Consider the following 26416-nt stretch of genomic DNA (forward strand, 5'->3'; position numbering starts at 1 on the left):
CGAGAAATAGGTAGGAGGTAGGACGTGTAGGTAAGCGTCTTTGATCACCGTTTGAGTTCACTTTACCTGTACCTTTGTTTACCTGTACACCAATACACCTTTCTTGAAGGCCGAGATGTTATTTTCTTATTGCAAGACCACGCCTGAAATACGCAATGGTTGCCATGACGACAGCTTCTAATGGTCACACCTATCGTTAGTTATAATGCTTGCAAAATTATTTTGAAAGCCAGATATGTAGGTTTTCTAAAAATGTAGGTCTGCAAAATTTCCGAGGGTAGAATTCCGTAACCCTGCCAACTGGCATGGTTATAGTACTTACCGACAAATAATGTTGTCACCATAGTTGATGCAAATTTTCAGTGGCCTTACACCACGAATAGGCCATGGTAACAGTAAACTTTAAAACGTCGTCATAAAGTCAGCGCCGCCAACGTCAATCTGCATTCTGTTATTGTCTTCCTGCCCATGTTATGACCGCTATTGTGTGGCTCATAGGATAGGATTGTTAAATTGCTACCATGCGACTCTTCATACGTAGTCTTAACAATCTTCCTGTCAATGAGCTGAGGGATGTGGATGTACCAGCAGTGTATGTTTAATGCTGATTTCCTTTTTCTATACACAGGAACTCTCGTCCTAAACAATACGTAAAGGTCAGTGGCCGAAATAAGACTAGTTTGCAGATTGTAGTTCAAGCAAAATAATGGAAAACTGGTGATAAATTATTTTTTCAAGGGTAACCGTATTAGTCAAAGGTCATTGTAATGGTCTGGTGAATCCTAATCGCCGTTGCAACGAGGCAACAGCATTAGTATGGTCACTGACGTGACCAATTACCTCTTCTTAGAGAAGTTTTACGTCGTTTTGCACATCTATGTCGTAGTTGTACACTTACCCGCTTTCGAAGCGTTTTGCTATAAGCTTTACAATGGGCGGAACACTTTCATATTAGATTGTTTTGCCCCGTTCACTCAAACCAAACGCCATGGCAATACTCTAACGCAGCTCTCAGAATTAGCACTATGCTGCTGTTATAACTTTACTGGAGCGATAATAAAGTCGTTATGTCCAGACCTTTTTATACTCTCTTTAGGCTCTTCCATAAATTATGACGAAGAGATTTCAGAAATAAATATGAACGTTTAGTATATTTATTATGTACGAATGTAAACAACGTTGAGATTACTCATTAACATGGTTATTTATAAATGTGTAATTTCATGGGCTTTGATAAGCTTTAACTACATGACATGAAAGATATGTGAGAAATTAACGCCAAACATTTCAATACGTCAGGTATCATAATCGTTTGCGACCTTCTTGCCCTGGGCAATCGATTGTTAATTGTCCTATATCCCAACTTGTCTGAATATTGAAGAATTTATCCGATAAAGTCGTTGATCAATCAGTAATGATTTAAGAGAAACTATTGAAAGTTAATACAATGACATAATTGATTAAACAAATGACGATGACCTCGTCTTAATACAGTGTGACTGCTGGATATATTAGGGGGTGAGAAAAGTTTTGAAGAATGGATCAGTTATTCCTTGGCGATGTCAGAAAGCAACGTACCGATCGAAAATGTTCCTACACTAAGTCTGAAAAAAATGTTACCATTCTGTTCAAAAATATGTAAACAATATAATGGCTATACAACTATTTTATGTATTCTAAAACGATGTAACGACTGGACTGATATTCATGAGAAATTCACGATACAATGTATCAAAATGCGTAAAAACGATTCACTTCAAAGTCTAAAACAAAGTTGCTTGACATAATTTCGTGCAAAACGTCCGAAAACAGTAAGTTTTCATTTACAAAGTCTTAAATCGATATTATCACTTGGCAATACGTTCGTCACGATGAAACACTCCATGGATGTCGATCATCAAGTAAACTTAAACGTTATATATACTGTAATTCTAAGAAAGCATAGGAACTATTAATTATTGACCTTGATCAACGAAACAAACGGTTTGCGTTTTTACTCGGAGTTGTTTAAAAGATTCTATTCGTCTAACAATCATATCATTTCACATTTCGAAACCTACAATAACATATTGGAGTGAAACATAAATAGTACGTTAAAATAGTTATCATGGCTCAACGATGTCCCTGATATACATTTCACTTTATTATAGCAATTATGTACTACCAACATTATAACGTAAACGTTACCTAGCATTAAGAAGAAGAAGGAGGAGGAGGAGGAAGAAGGAGAAGAACAACAACAACAATAACAAAAACAATAATAATAATAATAATAATAATAATAATAATAATACCACTCTATAATTCTTCAAACATAGCTAACTTATGAACATGCATTGTTCGAAAAACTAAGCATCGATTTTACGCGTGATATTGGTTCAGAGTGAACTTACTGAATGATGTGTAATTTGTAACAGGCCTATCATAAATTCTAAAAGAAAGATGATCAGTTAAAGTATTAAGTAACTTTAAAAATCTTTGTAAGATTGATTTCAAAGCAAATTATACAAAATTCTGCTGTGTTTTCCTAAACAATTCCTTGTGTAGGCTGAAACTGTTCACACGAACAGTATTTCTTATAAGTTCCAGCGTGAATTTGTAGTTTCTGAGGTTCATCGGGATGTATTTGTACATCTACATGCCTATTGCCGCAGTCCTAGGATGGTCCCCTGGCTTGAGTTCATTACGTAGTCGACAGTACGATTTCTTCAAGAAGGCTAGGTCCTGCAATTTCTGCATTGTAGCAAAAACAAAATGTAATTCGGAATAAGAAAATGAATGTTACAAGCACAAGATATGACAAATACTCAGGGATAATGAATAGAGTATTTGTTATAATTTTATTTTATTGTGATTTTATTTTTTTAAAATCGAAATGTCTTTCTTGTTTTGGACTTTTAAAAACTGATATTTACTCTCCTGTTGTTATCAGAGTCAACTCCTTGCGAGATATGCTTGATTTGGTGTCCCTTAAAATGTTGTGTTATGTTGCGTTAAAAGTTAACTTATTCGTTACATTCATGTACACTTTCACGTCAAACTTATATACTATCATATACCTAGATGAGGCGTGTGGGCCCTCGCACGCTTGTGTCCTTCCGTACAACCTCACTCAGCCCGCAAAAACCGTATCAGGGCCGAAAATATATTATCATTCCATAAGGTATACGAGAAAACCTTTACGGCCCTGATACGGGTTTTTTCGGACTTGGTAGTTCGGCGTACAAGCCCAAGCGTGTTCCGCCGTATGTCTTCGGTCCGCAAAACCCGTATCAAGATTAATAATAATTTTACAAACACATGAAAAGACCAAATCATGGTCCAGTGGGACCGTGATCAAATGATTACACTTTGCCAACACACGTAGTTCTACACACTCGTTGCCACTTGAAAGAGACAGTCGACATTTTTGGCAATTGTGGCCGAGGAAATGTTTTCCAACGATTGTTTTGACGACCTATTATTATTTATATTTAATATCTAATGTTACATTAGTTGTGCTGCAATGAATACTGTGGTGCGTCGAAAGCCGTTGCGATGTAATAGAGAGACAGCATCGCTATTATGAGTGTCCATAAAGTTAAGAGACACTGAATGTGATACAAATGAATATCAACACTATTAGCGATGCGTCTGCGGCTGCGCAGATTGCTAGATGACGTACTCACAAATGCACAGAAAATGAAATTGTAATTAAAGTCATCCGAACACGTGAACATCGTTACTTTGGACATATTAAGCTTATTACGTTCTCTAAGCTATGTTATAAAACCTTTACAGTCATAATACATATTTGGCGTCCTCGATCGTTCTTTTGAACGGTCGTTAAAATGCCACACTATTTCCCAATATTACTTTCACCAAAACGCGTAATAAAGGTAGTACGGCTAAAAAAAACTAACGTATCATTACAGATCTTACAGAAATAAGCTTGTTCCTAAGTATGCCAACAGTGCCAGACTTCTCAGAGTTATCACTCTTGGACCGTCCGTTCTTCGTGGATCGCATCATACTTGTATTCACATTGTGTGGATTTCGGATAAGTGCAATGATCTGTAAACAAAACATTTGTTGCATTTTATTATGGAGATGTTGAAATGCTAATTTGCCTTTTTTCCAATATTCCTGCTAATCGTGGGACTCTTGGCATAGTTAACCTGCTACGAGCTCACCGTGACGGCTAACCGTGTCTATCAAACCAAATAATGGACCAGGGAGATTTTAATAAAATGACAAGCGTACCTATACACGATGTAGTTCCATCGTATTAGTTTTAATCGATATTGCATTATGTCACGTATAAACTCTTTCAACCCGCACTGGTTTCCTTTTCACCGAAAGGAATTTTTACGACCCGTCAAAATTATTTGCATTGTAGTGTTTCGACAAACACTAAACGATTATGTCATGTCTTGAACACTCTTTCAAAGTTCCCTTTCATGTACAAGTACCATGTAACTCGTCATTCGTTAATGTGGCACAGCCTCCCAACAGGCGTATAGGGCTTTCGACACAACTTCAATTCTTACCTTGGGCACAAAAGCCAGAGATAAAACCAAAGTATTGGACGTAAAGATTCCGGTCCCATTGATGACGTATATTAGCGTTAGCTTCGACAGGAAATAAGTCCCCAGTGGATTAATGATGAACATCAACGCAACCACGTACACTGACAGCACTATTTGTCGACCTGTCAAATGGTGAATATCACAGTACTCTGACGAGTAAGCTTGAGTACACAAGCGATAATCAACAAATATCTGATCATTTAATCCTACTCGTCTTTCATATTGTAGTTCCAGTTGTCCTGAAAGGCCCCTGTTTTTTCTAATAAAAGCTGGTTATTCTGTGCGAGCACATTATGATTGACTAGGCTATACAGCAAAGTCAAGCATATTTTGAAATCTTTCGATAGTTCACGTAAGCCCATAAAGCTTTCTTTTCATGAGTACCCCAACAGTCCAAATTGTTAAACTTTAATGCAGTCGGCGTAGCATTTAAAATTAATTCCTTTAATCTCCAATCAAAATCAGGAATTTAACTTTATTGCAATGAGCTTAATTTTAACATTTAGATGTAATAAATATTTAATCTAAAGGTTATTATCTCATAATTTGTTATTTTTTGGAATTTCTACAATCCAAAAATTAGAACGATGCAAATATTTTTCAACTTGAGATCACAGCATATATTTCATCTTTCTCAACCAACGTACCTTTGCATAGGCGGAAGTTATTGCACGAAAGTTAATTTGTGCCAATTTTTCCCTAACTCAATTACCGATTCGTTCAAGTCTGTTCATCTATATCGTAGTGTTGTGTATGATTTCTTTCGATGAAGGAACGAGGGCCAGGCATAGAGTTCATCGTCAATAAGGCAAATAATCCTGAAAAGGTTCTTACAGCATAGTCATTTTGTAGTTTTCACATTTTAACAACTTGGACAATGCAGATATTGTCAAATGATCATCACTAAGGTTTTCCCTGGCTGATTTGAAGGTGTTTTACTTTAGTGAGACCATGGCATAATTTTCATAATTGTAAACTTTTGTACAGAACGTTACTCTACGTACGGCATACTTATTTCTGTGCCGATTCTTATCCTAATCTGCCACTAGTTCGTTCAATTCTGTTCAATTTATTGTGGTGTGGTGCAAAATTCCTTTCGAGGAGGTAGAGTGGCAAGGCATAACGTCAATTGTCAATAGGCACCAATTCCAAACAAGTAATATTTGATATGCCCTGCTTAACTTTGATGGTAGCAGCATGTTCAGCAGATAGCTACTATGATTCATAGGTTTGGAGGCATCTCTTTTTCTATCTACTGACATTTTCCATGCGAGAATTGCTTGCTATAATATCTGAAAAGTCAGACAATATTCATGGTAATATAGCTATTTCTTCCATTTTAACTATCATTCTAAATCTTCCATCAATCACAAGGCAATGCTTTTTATACACACTTCTAAATATCTGATATCAAGACATGAAAGAAAAGATGAGTTAAGAAGGGAGGGGCACTCACTCTCATTGAGCACAGTGACCTGTACATCGCGGATTTGCCATGCGAGGAACACACCCATGAATATTACGATAGCCTTGTAAAGAGAAAGACCACTGGTGAAAAACCAAGCATATTTTGAAGCGCAATTACGTGATTGGTATACGTAGAGAAAGTCGTGTCCATTCTCATCGGTAACTTCCTGTGTAGGAATTTTGAAACAATAGTGTCAGAATGATATTACGCAAGTATGTTTCTTTTTTCTTACTTCACAATTAACTATTATGTTCATAGTATGCTCTGAGAAATAACTCATATCATCCTCTGATCTCTTTGTTAATGCTGTGAGAAAAACATTTTAGATGTTAACAAGAAAGAGGAGAAAATATTTTCAACACGGGTTTCAAAACGAGTCCACGGTGATAGAAGTATTGCAGTGGTTCGTTGTTACAATTTTATCCAATATACAAAGTTATTCCTTACTTACTTCAAGACTATAGAACAACTCTTACCTGTGTTTCAACAACGACGCTAATGATCTTACATGGGTCAAATGTCACCCAGCCAAGAATGATAATAATGTCTACGGCAACCATTACAAGTATGGCGACTACAAGTCTTGTGTCTCCAACTCTCTGTTATGCAATAAAAGAGCAAAAAAGGGAGAGAGGCGATAACAAGCAGGATACTTCAATCAGAAAAAGAGTGTCAATCGACTTAAAAAGCTTGTAAATTTATCATTTCACGAGGTCGGGGAAAATTTTTGTAAAAGGCTTAAGTGTCATTGCTTTAAGGGTTGCAAACATCTTGCCCATATTACTATGTTTTATTACCTTGCCCTGCTCTCAGCTATTCAAGGATAAAACAATACTTACGATTTCTCCAAACTTTTCCATCGCAATCTTAAATATAGCGTAAACTCTGTATGTCTTCATAAAGAGCGCTCCGAATGACAGATTGACGCCAACAGACACTAACAGAGGTCGACCCTGAAAATGAAAATATGGAAATGTTACCAGAAATTGCAACCAGACGTTATTAAGTACCAAGTCGGTGTGAGACTTTATGTGGGGAGCCAGAATTTTTTGCTTGAGTGTACTTTGAAGACTGATACAAAGGTGAAATTTGTTACTGAGATTTTAAGTATAAGTACTCGCATAAAGAGCTCTCACTGCACCTTGCGTGTACGGGATTGAGTCGGATGAATTTATTCTATTCTGTATGCAAATTATAAAACACCTGTTGTTCATCGGCGTGGATATCGACTATCATCGGTTATATATTTATGGCATAATCGAGTGATAGGATTGAAAGATATGTTTACAACGAGGCATTGGCAAAGAAGGTTAATGCAGCCATGTACCTCACAAGTCTGTTTTTTTCTGTGTTGCTCAAACATCACAACTCTGCTGTGTCAGTGTTGTTACAGCAGCTGATAATTCCGTGTGTACTGAACCTGTGCTGAGTCGCTGATTTTCCCTCATAGTCTTAAGACTACGGCTGATCAGCAGCCATAAGTTCTAGGCTCAAGATATGTTAAAAGTCTAACGGCGCCACTTAATGCAAACGGCATCTCAACATGACCGATACAAAGGGTGCGGACAGTGAGTTGTGAGTATTTACGCATATCATGATCAGTAGTTTATTGCAAAAAAAAAAATCCAAATATTCCAGCATGGAGATTTAAGTGCGCACGAACGAAGTCAGGGGGATTTATCGATGGCATGTACGAGGCTTAGCCTCATTTCAGTGGTTGAACATTGTAAGTTCCGAATGATCCCTGAGGTTGTTGAAATGTTTCCCTGCTGATTCATGTAACAATGCCAAATAACACTTTTTTCTTTGTGTAATCACAATGATTGCTGAAAAACTATTTTGATGTGACTAACTGTAGAGGGTGCAGTACAGAGAAAGACGAAATAATTGTGCTTAGATTTCGGAGGTTTAAACAAATATTGCAAATCATGACTCAGGTGCATTTCAAGGTTGTGTATTTTAATCGTAAAATTTCTAAGTGCATGAACAATCATTATGAATCGATCCATTAAACTTTCTATTGTGCCATAGCCTAAAATACTTGTGACATTGAAGTTCCATTGATAACAAATCAGCATTTTTTCATACTAGACTCTGCACAGAAATTACTTGTGATAAATCCAACTCTTGTCCTAGACAGTGCAGATTTTAAAAAATTGGTAAATACTTTGTTAAATTACCAATTGCACATGCGTAAACATCAACAAACCCTTTATACAAATATTATGTCATCAAATAAAATTCAATTCGTGTTCCAGATCCTGTCTTAGGGAGTCAGCTCATTTTTATGACCATTACCACTATAGCAGGCATCTCCAGCAGGAAGTATACTATTTGACTGATCTGATCACTATTGTATAAAATGGAAACAATTTATTTCTTCAGACGTACTTTGTATGAAACTAGAACCAAACTTAAATAGAAACTTGTGCTTCCCATCAAATACATGTCAATCCTAAATGCCCATTTCTGTACAACATTATACGTTGCTTCCATTTTGTAGACTTGAAACATCAATCTAAATTGGCAAGGTTTGTGTACTTTTCTATGAGCTCTATCATTCAAATGTATTTGTCAGTCCTCGCGGGCGAAGTTCAGGAGTGTTTATAGCACCATTATTGCGTACGTGTATGCATGAGTCCTTCCTCGCAGAAATATCAGACACGCCTTCACCGGTTACTTTCAAACTTGGTAACAGGACGTCACACTGTGACTTATTATCTATGCAATTAGTATTTTTTATAAGTATGATCAAATATGTTTGCCAGGTGGTCATTTTGTTCCAACTTATACATGTCTCGACCCATTAGATGACAAGTCAGGCTCATTTCTTTCTATTTGCCACATTGATAACACCATGACGTAGGATACCTATAGATTGTGTTCCGACCATGCGTCTGTCCTTCTGTTCGTTTGTCTTTGCATCCACCCGTCAGTCCATACAGATATCTTGCATACTATGGCATACATTCGTACATCAATTTGTATTTTGATATGATCTAATATGGCCACAACTTAGTCATTTTGTTTCAATTCTTTATGTCTAAAGGTATTACTTAAACAAGCCTTGACTGATTTCTTTCACATTTTGCACAGAGATAATACACTGACTTATGTATGTGCACATACATTATATGTGCACAAAGAATTACTTTATATACAATTACTTTATGGTACAATCAATGTTGCCACCGGGTGGACATTTTGTCACGATTTTACATGTCTCGAGTCATTGTACAGACATGTTATGACTGTTTTCTTTCAGATTTACCACAAGTGCAACTCATCAAGACATATATATGCATTTCTTATGTATTAAGCTTTATGAGCCAAAATTTTCGCCAGGCGGCCATAGTGTTCTGATTTTCCCTTGTCAGAGGTAAATTACTCACACTTCTAGACGGATTTTATTCAAATTCGGCACAAGATAATATATTATGACTAACATATGGATGTCAAATATCTTCATGATACCATCTAATATTGCTGCCAGGCGGCTGTTTTGTTCTTTTTTATAACCAGTCTAATAACCTATAGCCTCATCTATTACCCAACTATAACATAATTTAGCTCAACTTATTGCATTAGCACTCGGTACATCAACAGTTAATAGTTAATAGTTTCTCAGTCTTTCCCGGACATCCTTTGACTAATTTCGCTTCATAATAATTTCGTCAATGATTTAAAGCTGGGACTATGTCATTTGCAGTGACTTTTTTAAATTCATAATAGGTCCCACCTTCTGTGATATTATACACTATTAGAGAACACCCGATTTAGCTGGACATTAGATGCTCAAAACAAAAAGAAGAACCAACGAAATCCGATATTTTACTCACATGGCAGAATATATATGAACCAATTGACTCGCTCTTTGGTGTATCAAGCCCAAACATAATGATGAGTATGTAGAGAAATATACATCCAATGGCGATAAAGTAATTCAGGAGGGGACTTGAAATCTTAATAACTCTGTAAAGTGAGAGAAATGAAAAATTTAGTTGAATTTGCAAAATGCAATTCTCCAAAGATACAGTTTTGATCTCTTTTAATTCTTATAAAATAGACATTGTTGTTTAAATGAGCGTGCACGCATGCATTATGTTGTAAGCTATTCTATCCCTGCAGCAAAAAAGACAACAACAACAACAACAACAACAACAACAACTACAACAGCAACAACAACAACAACAACAACAATAATAACGGGAAGGTCTTATGTCACGTTTAATTTTGGTTTATCCAAGAGCAAAAGCATTTCTGCATATTCAACCGAAAACGCAAATAAACGTAACCTACTTTTTATCCCTGAATACGAAGTTCAACACAAGGCACACTATAGCAAAACTGATACCGAAGCCAGCTAAAGTAAACATCAAAATTCGAACAGGATTTGAAGGCAGGGCTGGTAGATAGACCGTTTGTACTCCGTCAGTCGGTGGCAAGTTTCCTGATGATTAAAGAAGTCAGAAATCCTTATGAAAGTTTACGTGATAACATTGACATGCAACTTGGACGGATTTTTTTCTGTAGAGCCTTTAGATGGCGCCGTAGTTCATGATTTCGTTTACTCTCTTCAAGTCCAACAGCATATATTTGCTGACGCTGTAGACCAGCTTGCAATTCCTAATGTTCGTCATTTATTGCATATGATAAACAGTGCACATGACACGATCTGACATGGCTGCTCTGCACTGTACTGGTATTTCACTGTAGTTCATTGGCCAGATATCGCTGAATGCGGGCAGGTAAAGTGCACGTGGTTTTAAGACTGTACAAGGTATTAATAACAGATAGGATTATCCTTCACTTTATTTTATGCTCATCGATTACAATATCTCGTATATCGTTGCTTCACTTATTTTATGGGCTTTGCAATAATCGAGCATATAGTTTGGTTAACTTTGTAGGATAGATATTAGTATTTCAAAGGTTTTAGTTCACGTCTTCTCACACGTAGGCTGGTGGCGCACTGATATCTATGTGCCTATCTGTGGAGGTGATATCTCAAGAACAGCTGATAAGATCGGGGTTCGGATAAGCAAGAATTAGTTAGTTTTTCGCGAATATTGCTTAGATATTTTATGCTTATTTGAATACATGATGATTTAAGAAAAATCTATTTTACATATGAGAACGGCTAAAAAAACTTGATGAGATTTGCCATACACTTTTATCAGACTAGGATATATCAGCCTTGAAGGATATAAACGGGTGACGTTCAAGTCAATTGCTAATTTGGATACTTAACAAATTGTCCAAATTAAGGGATAAATATTTCTTAATTTATATAATCAAAGTTGATGTAACTTGATAAAATGTTGATGTACATTGGAGATATTATGAGACAACATTTTTGAGAAGTCATTTAGCATTTTAAGGTCATCTAATTACTATTTTGCATACTTAACAAACTTTCCCAATTTCGACTATATATCTGGATTTACCTCATCGAAGCTGACGAAATTTGCTGTTTTCATTGAAGATACTATAATAAAATCGTATTGAGAGTCATTCAGAATTTTCGTTTCATCTAACTGCCAATTTGCACATTTTATGAATATTCCTAATTAGGTATATATATTTAGATTTATTTGATTCATAAACTTTCCTAATTAGGCATATATATTGGGATCAACTCAACCATAGTTGACGAAACTTGCTATGTATATCGTAGATATTATGATATGATATATTTTAAAACGTTGTTATAGCACGTTTAGATAAAAAAGTTAGAAACTACTAATTTGCATATGAAATGTAATTTTCTTACTGGAAATGTATATCTCAGTGAACTTTATCAAAGATGACACTAATTGCAATATACATTGCGGATGCTATGATAAAATATTAATGAGAGTAATTTAGCATTTTGTCATCAGCTAGTCGATAATTTCTATGTTTAACGAGCTTACCAAATAAAGGATATAAGACTAGAAGGACCTTACCAGAGTTCAGGAAACTTTCTATTAATATTGACGAGAGAGTGATATTATATTAATTAGTGAAAGACGTATGCATTTTCATGAAATGTTTTGATAATGCACTTTCAATAAACTTTTGAAATTAGGCAATTAAAATGAAAGGATTTAATCAAAGCTGATAAATTTGTTGTGTCAGCTAATTGGTAATTTGCATATTTACTGAACTTTTCAAAATAAGTTATAACTCGAGGGGATTGACCAAAATTGGTGAAAATGCTGTATAAATTGGTGATAAAGTCATATAACATAGTGAAAGACACTTTGCATTTTTGCATCAGCTATTTTATAATTTGCATATTTAATGGGCTTTCACAGTTTGGCAAATACAACTTGAAAGACTCGAGACCAAATGTAATTACATTCGCTTTGTAAAGTAGTGATACAACGACAGCAGTAAAAGAAATTAACTATTATTATTTCAGCTAATTGCATATTTTTATAAACAATTTTAGGAGTTAAGCGGGCCATTGAATATTTTATGATGTTTATAATGTCAATTTCAATGAAATGACAAATTTGTGGCAAAAACCCAGTATATACTAAAACAAGGGGTCCGGAGAATTTTCAATTTATAACTTGCTTTTTAGATATTCCTGAAAAATGTTTATGAGAAACAGTGAAAAAAAATATTTAAATGAGAAAGTGATGGACAGAGTCGGGTGAAAATCAAAGCTTTACCGTGTATAATATGACATACGCAAGATGCTTAACAAGTATGTTTATCAACACAATTATTGTAGTTGATGGCACATCATTATTCAAAACCCTATTTTCAAGTAGATTTTGTGATTGATAAAGATTCTCGTTTCATGTTTTGCGCAAAAACAATATTCAAAAAGGCGGCACCTATGTATAGAAAACATTCAAAATGGCGGCACCTATGTATAAAACAGTAAGTGCACCCTTTTCAAACTCTTCGACACTAAGTGTAGCGATATCACATTGCGCTCTCTTTACAAACGCGTTATCTATAGTTCTCTCTCCGTTACACAAGCGATCTTCAGTCGCCCTTGGTATTATTTCCTTTTACACTCTCAGAGTAGTGTTTTCAGAGAAGTATGTTTTCATTAGACCAACATACAGGAGGGCGTGCTGCTACACTGAGTAGTATTTTGAAAACAAGGTCCACATATTTAATCACTGTTGCTAAGGCAAAGAATACGCATTGGATTTCTAGCTCATGTTATTGACAAATCAGAATTACCGAAATTCGCATTTATAAATAAAATTGGATTTCATATTCCACCACTTTAATTCTCGGTATGATGAATGAAGGCAAGACACTAGAAATAAGTGTTTTGGGGAACCTCTATTGTACATATATCAGGTAGCGATGTATCAGTTAGCAACAGCAATATTGTAACAAGCCACATACTTTCCCTTTGAGCTGGCTGAAGTCAACCACTTTATTCATAAATGTACCCTTGTCATTTGATTGTTAAACGTTTCCTAAACCAAGGCTTTAGTTTAGACCCACACAACAGTTTAGAGGTACTGTTTGGTAGCAATTCAAGGAGAAGGTTGAGAAGAAATTACGTTATTGTCCAATTGTTGTTTTGGGTTGCTTATTGGGTAGCAGAATTTCATCAATTTTTGTCTATGTAACATCACTCACCTTCAACCGTCTTCCTTTTGATAAACACAATTTTTAAATAGTTTGACTTGCAACAAAAAGTGCACTGTATTTTGGTTTTATTATCTAAATTTCCATTTAAATATCAACAATTTATGAAATGCTTTTTAATCCATCGAAATATATTGAACTCACTTAAAACATAACATGGATAAATTTATTTACCTTGCCAACGCAAAGGAGTGTCTTCGCTCCATCTGAAAGTGTCATTCCCGACGTCATAAATTCCAACCTGAACCATCTGACTATCTGCGCAATGTAGTTGAAAAAAATAACAATAAATTTGATTTTGCAGTTTGAATGTACAGATGAACTCGCATAATGTAATTTCAGAGAGTTACAAGTTCATTTTGAATTTCAATATTTGATGTTAAGCGTTTCTCGAACTTTCCTCATGTGTCTCTGTGTAACCAAGTTACATGCGTCTTGCTATTCTCTATAAATGAACATTCATTTCCCTTTTGTATGTCATAGTTATAAACCTAGTACATGTGTGCATTATATTGATATACCATACCATACCTTGCATCTGTTCTATTATTAAGTCAGTTATTCTGTCTCCAGTTTCAGTGAATTCTATTTTGCCCTGGAGGTACAAAACATCATCACCAGCATCATCATCATCATCATAATGAACAACAACAACAACAACAACAACTTCATCATCATCATTATCATCATGAACTATTATTTAGAATAAAAGTCTTAAACGTATGAAACGCGAACGACGTCATCATCAGTACCATTTTCACCAACTTGTTTTGTTCAACATAATACGGATAATTATGCTGAAACAAACGTAAAAGACATACTCGACAAGTACACTATATGTGTCATATTGGTCGTATATGTATTATGTGTTTTCACTGTGAAATATACTTCGAACTTCTCGTACTTATAAATCAGTTTTGTGAAATATTTTTGAAAGTCTAAATTTATAAAAAAAAGTCATGCTAACGGTCAGGCCGTGCATTTCCAATCTCTGGGCGGATTCTTTCAAATAATTCGCCATCACGGCATCCTCGTATGTAAAGTCCATTAATTGTCGTGGGGGATCAAGGCGTGACAACACTTTCTCTGACTGATTCAAAGCCAGCGCTGCATACACTATTGTATCATAGCCATAGCCGGCAAAGAGGTAAGTGGATTTAATGTTTGAGTAAAAATCAAGGTCCTCTTGACTTGGTTTCTGAAAGAAAAGGGCACGGAATGCACTTTAAAAATGATATAATGTACCTTTGCATTAAAGTTTAATCAGTACATTCAACCTCCTATCATTGATGTCGAACGTCCCATGATAAACACAACTGAAACATATTCGAGCGATGAATTCAATACAACAAAGATAACATGCTATCTTCTCAAACCTGTCTGCAGTTCTTTCCTAAATGTATTCTCAAGCCCACGTACTTAAAAGATAAGCTCGAACGACAAATCAGATCGCCCGATGATTTCTTTTCGTTTTGCAACTTAAGCTTAATTGTCACAACAAGTCCCAATTGACATTTTTTGTACATTAAAAAAGAGGCTTGGCAATGTTATCGACGGAATGTATAAGTAGCCCTAAACATTTTTCTCAAACACATTCACATTGGCTGAATGTGAGAATCAATGACTGAATACCAGGGATATAATAGACCAAATTCTAATAATTCAATGATGAGTTCGCGTGCGAGATTATATCACGCGATAAAGGAGTGCTTAGTCGGTGTTAGCTTGTTCTTAACGAGAATCGATTTGTTTATTTATTTTAAGGAATGATTTATCGTGATTATCACAACGATACTTACCACTCCGTTGAAGTCAACTTTTTTAAATTCTTGGCTATATGATAAAACTTTGATACTGAAGTAGCCATTCAGAACAGATGTCATTTCTGTGTCGCTACAGGTGACGTCGTTCTGGCCGGTGCGTTGCAGATGCCAATCAGCCTTAAGCCAACCAGTAAGCATCCACACATATTTCGGTCCGTACAAGTTTGCTCGATAAGCCTAAAGATTTACAAAAAAACTAGTCAGTCTACTGATTGGCTTCACTGCATATTCTGCCGTGGTTTTGTACTACTCATATCTACTCATATTACTTTTCAGTATGTACATTACAACCAACACGATTGGAAATATTTTGGGATAATAGGATATTGTAGTAATATTGGTTTATTCAGTAAATTTAAGCTCATCTACTCTTCTGTTTTTGCAATTCACATGTTTTTAAGGGTAATCTGTAATATTGTAACTTTCAGCTATAGGGTACCCGACACTTCTGATAAATTTGCACAATACATAGATTTCTACCATTTCAAAATGACAGATCCCATTGTTTTCTTTGAAATTGTCAGTATTTTTGTCCATTCCCCAAGTTTTGGTAATTTGAGAAAATAGAGGGTCGTGTCCAAGGTGGCCTTGAACAATAGAGAGTCATGTCCAAGGTGGCCCTGAAATATAGAGGGTCATGTCCAAGGTGGCCCTGAAAAACAGAGGGTCATGTCCAAGGTGGCCTTGAAAAATAGAGGGTCATGTTCAAGGTGGCCTTGAAAAATAGAGGGTCATGTCCAAGGTGGCCCTGAAAAATAGAGGGTCATGTCCAAGGTGGCCTTGAAAAATAGAGGGTCATTTTCAAGGTGCCCTTGAAAATATAAGGTAGTGTTGTCATGAACAATTTTTAGACATTTTCAACTTTGTCAATTTCAAAATATCTTTTTAATACAAATATTTCACCAGCTACTTGAACTCCTTGTATTTTTTAAGTAGATATAATAAAAAAATACAATTTTAACTATTTTACTTTGCCTTATTGAGGTACTAACATCAAAAGTATGAAATACCTTAGTTTTCTGAACATCTACCACACAATAAAAATGACAGTTTAGCAAAATAGGAGAGTTTACAATGTTCTATCGGCAGTCAAACAAAGTAGTTGTTATAACTGTTCGAAAAATCGCAATTTGACAACCGTGATATATCAAAAACAGGTAAAGGATCAAAATTTGTAAGATTCAAAACATTCTGCAGAATTATATGATAAGTACAGTTTGCAAATGTTTTGTTTATTTCACTGTATTTACATTTGCAAAAAAAGCAAATTTGACTAGATTTAGTAAAAAGCAGTTAACTTAACTTTGTTGCCAAGTAGATTGAACAAAATTAAGAAATTTACCTTTATTCTGTAACAACAAATTATGGTCTGGTACCTTATTTTTCAATAGTTTTTGACAAACTTTTCAAAATCCTATAAACCCAAAATATTTCCAATCGTGTTCACCTTAAACGATTAAATGTCATTGTGGAATCCTTAAACAAGAAACATTTCCGTGAACCTTTTTATTTACCCTTATGGCGCTGCACATAGCAACAAGCAACCTCTCTCTGAATAAAATACATACATAGATGTTAAAATGAATGGCTAGTTGAAAAGCAGAGCATAAGCATCGTCCTCTGGCAATCAATAGACGAATTTTTATTTATGTTAACATAACACTAAAAATATGAGTTTAATTAAACAAAGAGAATATCAATATAAGGACAGGCCCCAATCATTAACTCTGGCTTGATGGGTACTCGCATATTACGTAATACTTTAAGTTATGCTAATAAATATATTTTACAGTACATGACTGAATCAATTTTAAGTGAGCCTACTACCTGGCACGTTATTTGCCTCGCCATTTCCTCGTGAGCTAGGAGTATAATAATTCTTGCGTCTTGTTCCTATACAAACAAAAATATAAACCACGTGTTACCCTCTGAATAAAAAGTTGTCTCAATGCTCAATAATAAAGAACTTCTCAGGACAATGGGAAAATAAAGTCAGTTCATTTAGATTGTTTTACATTTAAGAGATGTAACTCTACTGACAACAGAACGACACTAACTGTTGTTTATGAAATCCTCCATAGATGTTATACACAAGTTCGATCAAGTGGGAATATATGTTTCATATGCACCTTTAAGCTCTCTATCTGCACACTGGGATCTTGTCCATGCTGCACTTGCTCTACAGTCAGTATGTCATGTCCGCCATATTCTTCGAACAAAAGGATCAGTTCTTTCAGAAGCTATACAAAACAAACAAAAAATTATTTATCCGTATTTTAAAGGAGGTAATCTACGGGTGCAAAAAACTGTTTGCGAACGCTAAGATTACTAGAGAAAATGTCGAAAATAGAAAGACGATACCTCAGTTCACTTCAATAGTTATCGTTATGTATCTGACACAATGCCCTCCAGGCTTAAAACAAGATTACTGACCATTCTTTAAGATGGGACATGCAAAATTCTCCCGCATGGTCGTACATATTCATTCATGGGTAAGAATGGCCTGGCAGTCTTTGACCATATCATTAACATAATTGGAATGGTGAGTACTGCCTTATTCCTTCTATGAATTCAAAACGACACTTCATGACCTCAAAAATACCGACCTTCTACGAGATTTTATTGTAATACGTGGTTAATATCAAATGTGCCTAGTTACAAAGTTACGTAGAAGAGATATGAAGTCAATCAGTTATGTTGCTTATCATTAGTGCCGGTCTTTATTGAAAATGTCGGCCGACGAGACCCAGGCAAAATTTCAATGTCGCATCATTGTTGGTGCGTTACATTAATACTTTCAGGCAAGTTGTCGTCAAGGGATCAATTTTAAATTGGAGATTTAGTCGCGAAGGACAATATGATCTATATTAAATTTAATATTAATATTATATATAATATTATAATATTATATTTAATATTAATTATGATTTCCTGCCAAGGTTCCTGCCACGGTTCCAAGTAGGTTTCTCTCTATAAGCTAACATTTGAAGTACTGATTTCCGAAGAAACGACTTTGATTGAATTTTACAATAGGCGTTGAGTTCGACATGTTTAATGTTCAAGAAGTTTAGCACACTATCCGTGACCACTCAGAAACAGGAAAGAGCGCGTTGTTTACACCACAATAAAAGTATACGGAAAACGAGCTGATTCTCACCCGAGAAAACGTTTCCACGTTTTCAAGTATAATTGCCACTCTCTTCCACTGAAAAGTACGAAGCAAGGCCTCCCAGCCATTGACTAGAATGGTGTCACTCGGATATAATCGGGTAAACAGAGGATATCTTTCTCGATCAGAAAGGTCCGGAGATGATGCCATACCAGACATCTGTGAAGGGAGGTCAGATGACAGTTATTTGTCAATATAGCATTTACACATCCTGTAATGATATGCACAATTTTCTAGATTATCTTCGATGTGCGTCGCCAAGGGTAGTATATATGCAGTGTTAAAGGATAGGTTCACCCAAATTACTATCATCATGCTCGCTTAAGTTGTCCCCAGACGAGAACTCTGGACTAGGTGGCGCCATGCCATATTACTTAAGGAAATGGTATATTGCTAAAGAGATAATAGAGGTACAACAGAGGCAAAGCACCGAATTAATTATCTAGATTTATTTTTCCCACGGCAAATATTTTAGTCATGGATCACAGAAATCAGACGTCATTTAGAACCTTACACAGAATCAGATTGGTTTCATGTACTCTTAACGATGCAATGTGCAATATCAGCGTACTACCTCTTTGTCTATGGCCATTGGTAAATATGCTCCTTGAATCTGACATCAACGCAATTGTTTTCTTCATGTACTTGTTCGTCAAAAAGACAAAATATTGTGTTTTCCGCCACTCTGATATCCCTTTTGAGTCTAAACCGACAGTAACGTGAGAATGCGCTAAAAGTATAGCTGCTGAGTTATATGTGCCTTTGAAATGAATTATTATTAGACGTTTTGCTCATAATGCTTTACACATCCAAATCCATACCATGTACGGAATGCTCACCGTTTCTGACAAAAGCTATTTTGTCTTCACCTACGTCATTGTTACTTTGAAGAGGCGACAAGGGGATGTGATATGAATAAAATTTTGAACACGAGAAGCTATAGCGATTCTGCCTACTGCGAAATCACTATCGACACTTTTAATAAAAGATGAAATAGTTTACTTTCATAACGCCGAAGTAATGGATTTTGTGAACAAAGGTTACATGCAACCCCGGAGGTATTGGATTCAGCTTTGATGAAAATGCCTGCGAGTTAATGTTTTATGATATCGAAGAATGTACCCGGTGGCGCGTGCTTTGTAAATCTCTGCAGTAGAAACAATACTCTTCCTAAGTATCCGCCATGAGTGCCTGCATGTGAGTAAAGCCTGAAAAGTGCGGACTTGAATGATCTTAGTTTAAACACTTTACTTCACACATAGAATGGAACAGCCCTTTCCTCAAGATTGACATCACAACTGATGAAAACAACTGGTGAAATGAAACTTTTTTTACGCTCATTTTGCTTTTGAGAGCGGTTTTACGAAATGGTGTCTTCCGAAATGCATTTATACTGAAAGCAAGAAGTCGATCTGCATTAATTATATTGAAGCGCAATCGGGGATTTCGAGAGTGTGTTGGCAGACTTTGTACCTTTCACTGTATAGGGTTTTACTTTGATCATACAGCGTTATCTAGACAATGATGTACTGCCGCACTCCCGACATTAAATTGAAGGTCATGTTTAATAATAAATGTGAACGATCGGTATTTTCATGGAGAAATGCTTTTCCTTTACCCTGTGGCACTAAAATGTCATGTAATGTTGCACCTAGCTTCATCTGAATTCTAGACTCTTTACACCACTTAAAAGTTTTAAGACGTTCGCCGCCTGAGTGATATTGTTTCACACTTTGTACAATGCAATGAGCAAGTCTCAACTGAATAGACTTGCCTTGGAATGTTATGGTCTGCTCTCTGCAAATGGCCATTCCAAATTTGAGAATGATAAAAAAAATTAGCAAGAAATGCCGCGAAATTATACTTTGGATCCTGGCTTTAGACATGGGAACAGACAATAAAAAAGTTTGCCAGAGTTAAACATATCTCCTGCAATAAAAAGGTAATATCACTTTAGCTGTTTGGTGTTAAATGGGATTGATATGTTTGTCTTTTTAAAACTTAGCTCCGACTTATGTACGTCGTAAAACAATAGTAACCACTTTGTATCTGGTTTCAAATATAATGAAAGATGTTGAAGTGTCACGGATTATTGTGACTGCTCACCTTGCAAATTGGAGGTAAGCTTGTAACGTTAATAGTAATTTATGAATAGGCGAGGCAATTTATAGAGCAACATTTCTCGATGTGCGTCAGTTTCAACAAAATAGGAATTAGAACTCCAGCTTCGCTGAAACTTCGGTCTGACTTGACACTGAATTTAGTAAAAGAGTATGGCACTAACAAGAAAGCCACATACCAGGATACAGGATAATCATTGATTAACCGCTTTATTATTTCCAGCTGAAGGTTGAATGACCACGGACTCAACAAATCAGAACATTGAAGTGAAGGACACCTGTTTTTAGTGAGGCGTACATTCCAAAATTTCTTGAACGTTCAGATTATATCAGTACGCCATCTCCATCCGACAAACAAAGAATCGCGAGACGTATACATTCTATACCGTGCTATTTTTCTGTTGAAGATTTGATTATCATTCTGTCTTAATTAGCTTTTACGGTAAGATTACTTTATTTATATAATCAATATCTGTTTCCATTACATTTAAAGTTCACCCGCTGTAGCAGAAACACACACACACACACATACATACATACATACATACATACATACATACATACATACATACATACATACATACATACATACATACATACATACATACATACATACATACATACATACAGACAGACAGACAGACAGACAGACAGACAGACAGACAGACAGACAGACAGACAGACAGACAGACAGACAGACTGACAGACATACAGATATACAGACAGACATACAGACAGAGAGTCGGACGCCGGATTGATACCTCTCCAAATAGCTTCTTAACGGTATATTCCGATGGCATTAAAAATTTGTCAGTTTTGTTAAAATGCCATCGGTATTTTATACTCTGCGTCTGTTGAAACGTTCATGTACTTGTATATTCCTGGTTGCATATGCTTGTGGCAAAAGTGTCGGCTCGTCTTTCGCATTCTTAAAGCTCATTCAAAACTCCTTGCAGGGACTCAAAATACTGAAGTGCAACAAGGAACGTCTCCTTAATTGAACGCAAATTTCAATATTCCAGATTCCTGTGTTAGCTTGTATCAGGGACTTATTGACCTAATTCTTGCAGATATCTCGAAAACAGATGAAAACTGGATTTTTAGGTTTTTTCAATGACAAATGATTTTTTAACATTGATAAAAGAAATGTTCGTTGAGCTAGTCACACACACCATGGTTTTTCGGGACCAACATTTACAAAAGGCTCCACTGTTCAGATTCCCTCTATCCATAATAAAAATATATTAAATAATTTAACTCGAAAACGCGTGTTTTCGTTGTCGGAGCGTTATGGTGCAATGAATAAGCAATGGCCTGTCGGATCTCAATTGCTTATCTACAAGGCTTAGTACAGTAATTATTAAAGTACGCACTATATTGCCATAGCACATTGTTTAGCCTTGTCGGCATCGTTTTAAATGTCAGACTGTTCCCGAGAGTACAACATGAAAATAAACTGCGTACCTAAATATGAATCTACAGATTAAGTATATGTAACTGCAAAACAAAAACAGTCGAAGAATAAAATTCTGATATGGCGTGGGGGAAGAATATAGAGCACATCTGCACCGAACTTGCTACGAATCTCATTCAAAAATTTGCAATTGCTCTTTTTTATGTAGCTACTATTTACCAAGAGATCATTCAGTTATTATGGCTGGGGGTGGGTCGGCATATTCTTGTGCATCAGTCAAAATAAGTGAACCCCACCCTTTTACCCCCTCAATTGATAAGCCCCCTTTTAAGATGACAAAAATTTCATGACCCCCGCCCCAATTTTGCTTGAATAAGTATTGATCCAATTTTAAAAGATACCAATGACCATTACCGATGAATAGATAGAATACAAGATCGGTGGAAAAGAGATTTTTCCAAGATCCAGCTCTTCTTCGAGATGTCGTATACGCTGTACACTGTGTTTCGAAAGGTTGAAAAAGCTCTTCATCACTTGTGTTGCTGCCAAGTTCATGGATTGCAACATCATCATCGCCATTCTCGGCAAAAAGCTCTAAGTCTGACATGTCACTGTACCATAATGCTACCTGAGGGATACTTTACTACACGTATATAGTAATCTGTATGTACACATTTTATATTTATTTTAAGAGTTATATTACAACAAGGTATATTTATGTAGTTCTTCCTTATTGCCAATCGACACAAAAAACAAAGTCCTCCAAATGTTTCATTTATTGTCCAGCCTTTGTGTTACATCTCTTTGCTGAAAACTGGTCAGATATCAACAGTAGTGCTATGCACCCCTTCATTTTGTCGGCCCATTGCTGGCCTTAATAATCGAACGTTCCCTAATAAATTTACTTGAGAGCTATGATGTCAATACCACAGTAACAGAAATGTTAAATATTAATCGTTTTTGTTATCTTTCTCAGTTGTCCCACCTGCATAAAGTACGTCTCCCACTACCTTTCCATATGCATTTTCAACGGTAATGGGAAAGTTTAACTTCCATTCGAAAGAGGCAGTATAGGTCCACTTCGTCAATGGTATTCTTACCTGTATGAGGTTGTAATGAGAAGCAGCTTCGCACACGGGCTGTGCCACCAGAGAATTTGAAGAGACAATTAACATCAGAAGTTGGGGTTTCTCGTAGATGAAGTCATAGAGTATACTGAGGCCGTCGCCTGTCATGGTGGTCTGGCATGACGAAAATGTACAGAATCATTTCTTATAACTTTTGTTCAGCAAATGCTAGAGATATAATACAGTATCCAAATGCCAGGTATTTCCTGTGTTGGAATTGTTCTACATAATGGCATGCTTAGGAACCTTTCAGTAAGAGATGAAACGTCATTGTTGAACCATACTCAAGGCAAAATGACATTTTCAAGTCAAAAGGAATACAGAGAATCCCTGGGGCTTAATGAAAACTTCTTTATAGTTTTAGCATTCTCAGTCTTAGTAGTGAAATATGGAAGTTTTCTACTATTGCTCACACTTTGTCTGTTTTACCTGTGAATATTTCATGACATCACTGCTAAGTATAGAAGTCAGCGTGCAAAATTTGGCTTAAAGATTCTGAAGGAAGTCAACTTAAGTTTTAATGGTAGGGTAATGAAATGGCTTCCATCAATTAGTTTAAGCCGAGTGGGATAAACAGAGTGTCGGCTTGTCTCATAAAAAACTCTGGAAAACTGGTAAATTTGAAAGCTGAAAGATTTGAGAGTCCTTAAATCTGGAGGTCCTGAGGTCATCCTTCTTGAACATGAAGTTTAACTTGTGTCATACAGAATAGCGTTTACTACACCTTTAATACCCTTTTTATTTACTTACAAATCTCTTATGTCTCCATCAATCTTCCTTGCGGCCGTTAAACTTTGTCCGAAAAAAGGTTTATTAGAATGCCATTATGCAAATATTTCTTTCTTATAACAAATCGATGAGGGTCTTCCAAAATAAGCTGTCTTGGCCCCTGAGGACATCCCTACACAACAAATACCTAGCATTGTTATGTCATTCCTTACCTTATCATTTACTGAAAAAAATCTACTTGCAGTTTTTCTCATGTTGACCGACGCAAGGAAGCGGGAGGAAGCAAGATGAGTTCTCGTCTTAGCCATAGGTTGACTGTACCAAGACAAGTTTATGAACTTTATCTACAGACAGAGGTGGCGGGGACCTTTCCAAAGCCGGAGTGGTCGATATATATGTAGATAGGGTGGCTACCTACTCGCCTGAAACAATTTCAATGTAATCACGCGTTTACTGGGAATCACTCCTACCGGGAATATTGTGTGAATTACGCATTGCCCAATCAGTCCACATCATGACGCTGTGAAATACATGAACTCTTTAGAAGCAAAATTTTCTATTACGTTATCATATATGGAATCGATTTCGAGATTCAATGTGACTGACTTATAACAGCTGTCAACCGCACATTTCCTAGCATGATTTATTTTCGATTTATTGTTTGCCTGATCGTTGCTCTTTCCCTCGAAAGTAATAAGTGCCAGCCACATGGCGCCCGCATGACGCCGTAAGTCAAATAAATAAATAAAATAAAACACTAATAGTCCATTCCAGCTCGCAATATAGGTATTAAGACTGTCTCATGAACATAACATTGTCTTTTTAATTTAATATTTTCAATAGGTTTGATGATGGTATTTACAATGAATAATTGAACGAAACTCGATACCAAATATAATCTCCCTTTTCTACATTCATGTTATTTACAACAAACACGATTTTACCAGAAAGAATAGCAATGTCGATTAGTTCCAATATTTTCAAAATAGATTCCTCAGCATAATAAATGAAATATTTAGATACAAGAATTTCATGATCAAGAAAATTATTTTAACAGAGCTACATACCTCGTCAACACTGGTAAAGTTTTCAATCATCATCAACTGATACTCAGGGAGGATGTCTGGATTCTTGTTGACGAATTCTAACGCCTGCTTCGTTCCATACTGCATCTCTTCGTTTACACCAGCGATAGTCACTGATTGGTAGAGTCCACCGATGTACAAAACCGTTTTATTCGCAAATATGTTTTCTACAAAAAATAACAAAACTATTAGCAACGGAAACACACTTCGTCCGGAATAATACATCGCTGTTGGCTTTCGTCTGAAAACGCTTTGATGTCGGGTACTGCCTTATATTCGGGGGTGGAAGACAGGAATATATATGTTAATTCTATTTGAGGTTGGGGAATGATAATTCAGAAATACAGACAACGACGCTGACGTCATCTCTTAGAAATCAAGGTCATTTGTAAGGTGTGATCACTTCAAACCGAAGTTCAAAGCTAGATGGTAATTCATAGCAGTAGATCTGAACAGTTTTCTATTAACGTTAATCTATTAACATTTTAAAAAATGGGGTAAAAAGTAGGTAACTTGTTTGGATAAAGATTAAAAGATAATTTCAGTTTCCTTGTTAACATGTGGAGTTTATCATCGGATATTCATAAACAGGTACTTCACCAAACTGACAGTAATCCTTAATGTCATCAACGTTCAACCAATACCATTGAAACATAACATGCCTACAGAGAGTAACCTTTGCTCTAAACAATGAGTGGTAAATTTCATGACAAGAAATGAAAATACGGCCCTCTCACAATTAACTAAGAAATGTGATTACACCAGAACATGTCGATGATGCATGCACGAAAAGCATTAACTCGATGCAATAAGGCCAAAGTAATTAAATTCTTTGTTTTGCGTCCACTCTAAATTGGAAAAGGTACGCGTCTAAGCGGCTGAAAAACACACACAAGAAAATTAACACAATGTAATTTGATTGCAGCAAATAAAAAATTGTAACAAAATTTTAGTTCAGAAAAGCTAAGCGGTCATGTCCTAAAATTTCCTATTCAAATACACTGTGTGTGTTTTTCATGGAAACCTTAAAAACCTACGCGGGTGGGGACGCAAAACAAAGAATTTAATTACTTTGGCCTAATCATAAATTGAATTATTTCAAGCAACAGTACGTTTGCAAACTTTCCTTGCTTATAGTGAATTCAGAATTCATAGGAATTGTCTATTGGCGCAGAGGGGGTGTAAGGCACGTAAGTACATCTCTGTCAATACGAGGAACGAATGACCAATTGTCTGCACTGAAATTGCAATATTTCAAGATCATACGTCATGGTATATGTTGAATTGACCCCTTAGTGGTCTAAT

The 26416-nt window shown here is 35.9% G+C and overlaps 1 protein-coding gene across 1 annotated transcript; it reads right to left on the minus strand.

Moving 5' to 3' along the window:
* Positions 1-1169: 1169 nt before the first annotated feature.
* Positions 1170-25339, minus strand: LOC139140743 (gamma-aminobutyric acid type B receptor subunit 2-like). The gene is made up of 17 exons (XM_070710131.1): positions 25094-25339; positions 23271-23411; positions 18625-18795; positions 17597-17707; positions 17295-17360; positions 15444-15644; positions 14612-14842; positions 14176-14239; positions 13819-13902; positions 10336-10486; positions 9876-10008; positions 6876-6989; positions 6513-6635; positions 6025-6202; positions 4530-4690; positions 3922-4053; positions 1170-2733 (listed from the first exon to the last, which is right to left on the minus strand). The coding sequence occupies exons 1-17, from the start codon at positions 25334-25336 to the stop codon at positions 2635-2637; spliced, it is 2403 nt and encodes an 800-aa protein (XP_070566232.1). The 5' UTR covers positions 25337-25339; the 3' UTR covers positions 1170-2634.
* Between the last annotated feature and the right edge of the window lie 1077 nt (positions 25340-26416).

This window comes from Ptychodera flava, chromosome 9, assembly GCF_041260155.1.
Source record: "Ptychodera flava strain L36383 chromosome 9, AS_Pfla_20210202, whole genome shotgun sequence".
NCBI classification, from domain to species: domain Eukaryota; kingdom Metazoa; phylum Hemichordata; class Enteropneusta; family Ptychoderidae; genus Ptychodera; species Ptychodera flava.

Coding starts and splice junctions, on each gene's coding strand:
- LOC139140743 (XM_070710131.1), bottom strand. CDS start 25,336: ATGTATTATTCCGGACGAAGTGTGTTTCCGTTGCTAATAGTTTTGTTA. Junction 17,708..18,624: donor ACGTGGAAACGTTTTCTCGG/GTGAGAATCAGC, acceptor TGTTTTGTATAG/CTTCTGAAAGAACTGATCCT. Junction 15,645..17,294: donor CGAGGCAAATAACGTGCCAG/GTAGTAGGCTCA, acceptor GTAAATCTTTAG/GCTTATCGAGCAAACTTGTA.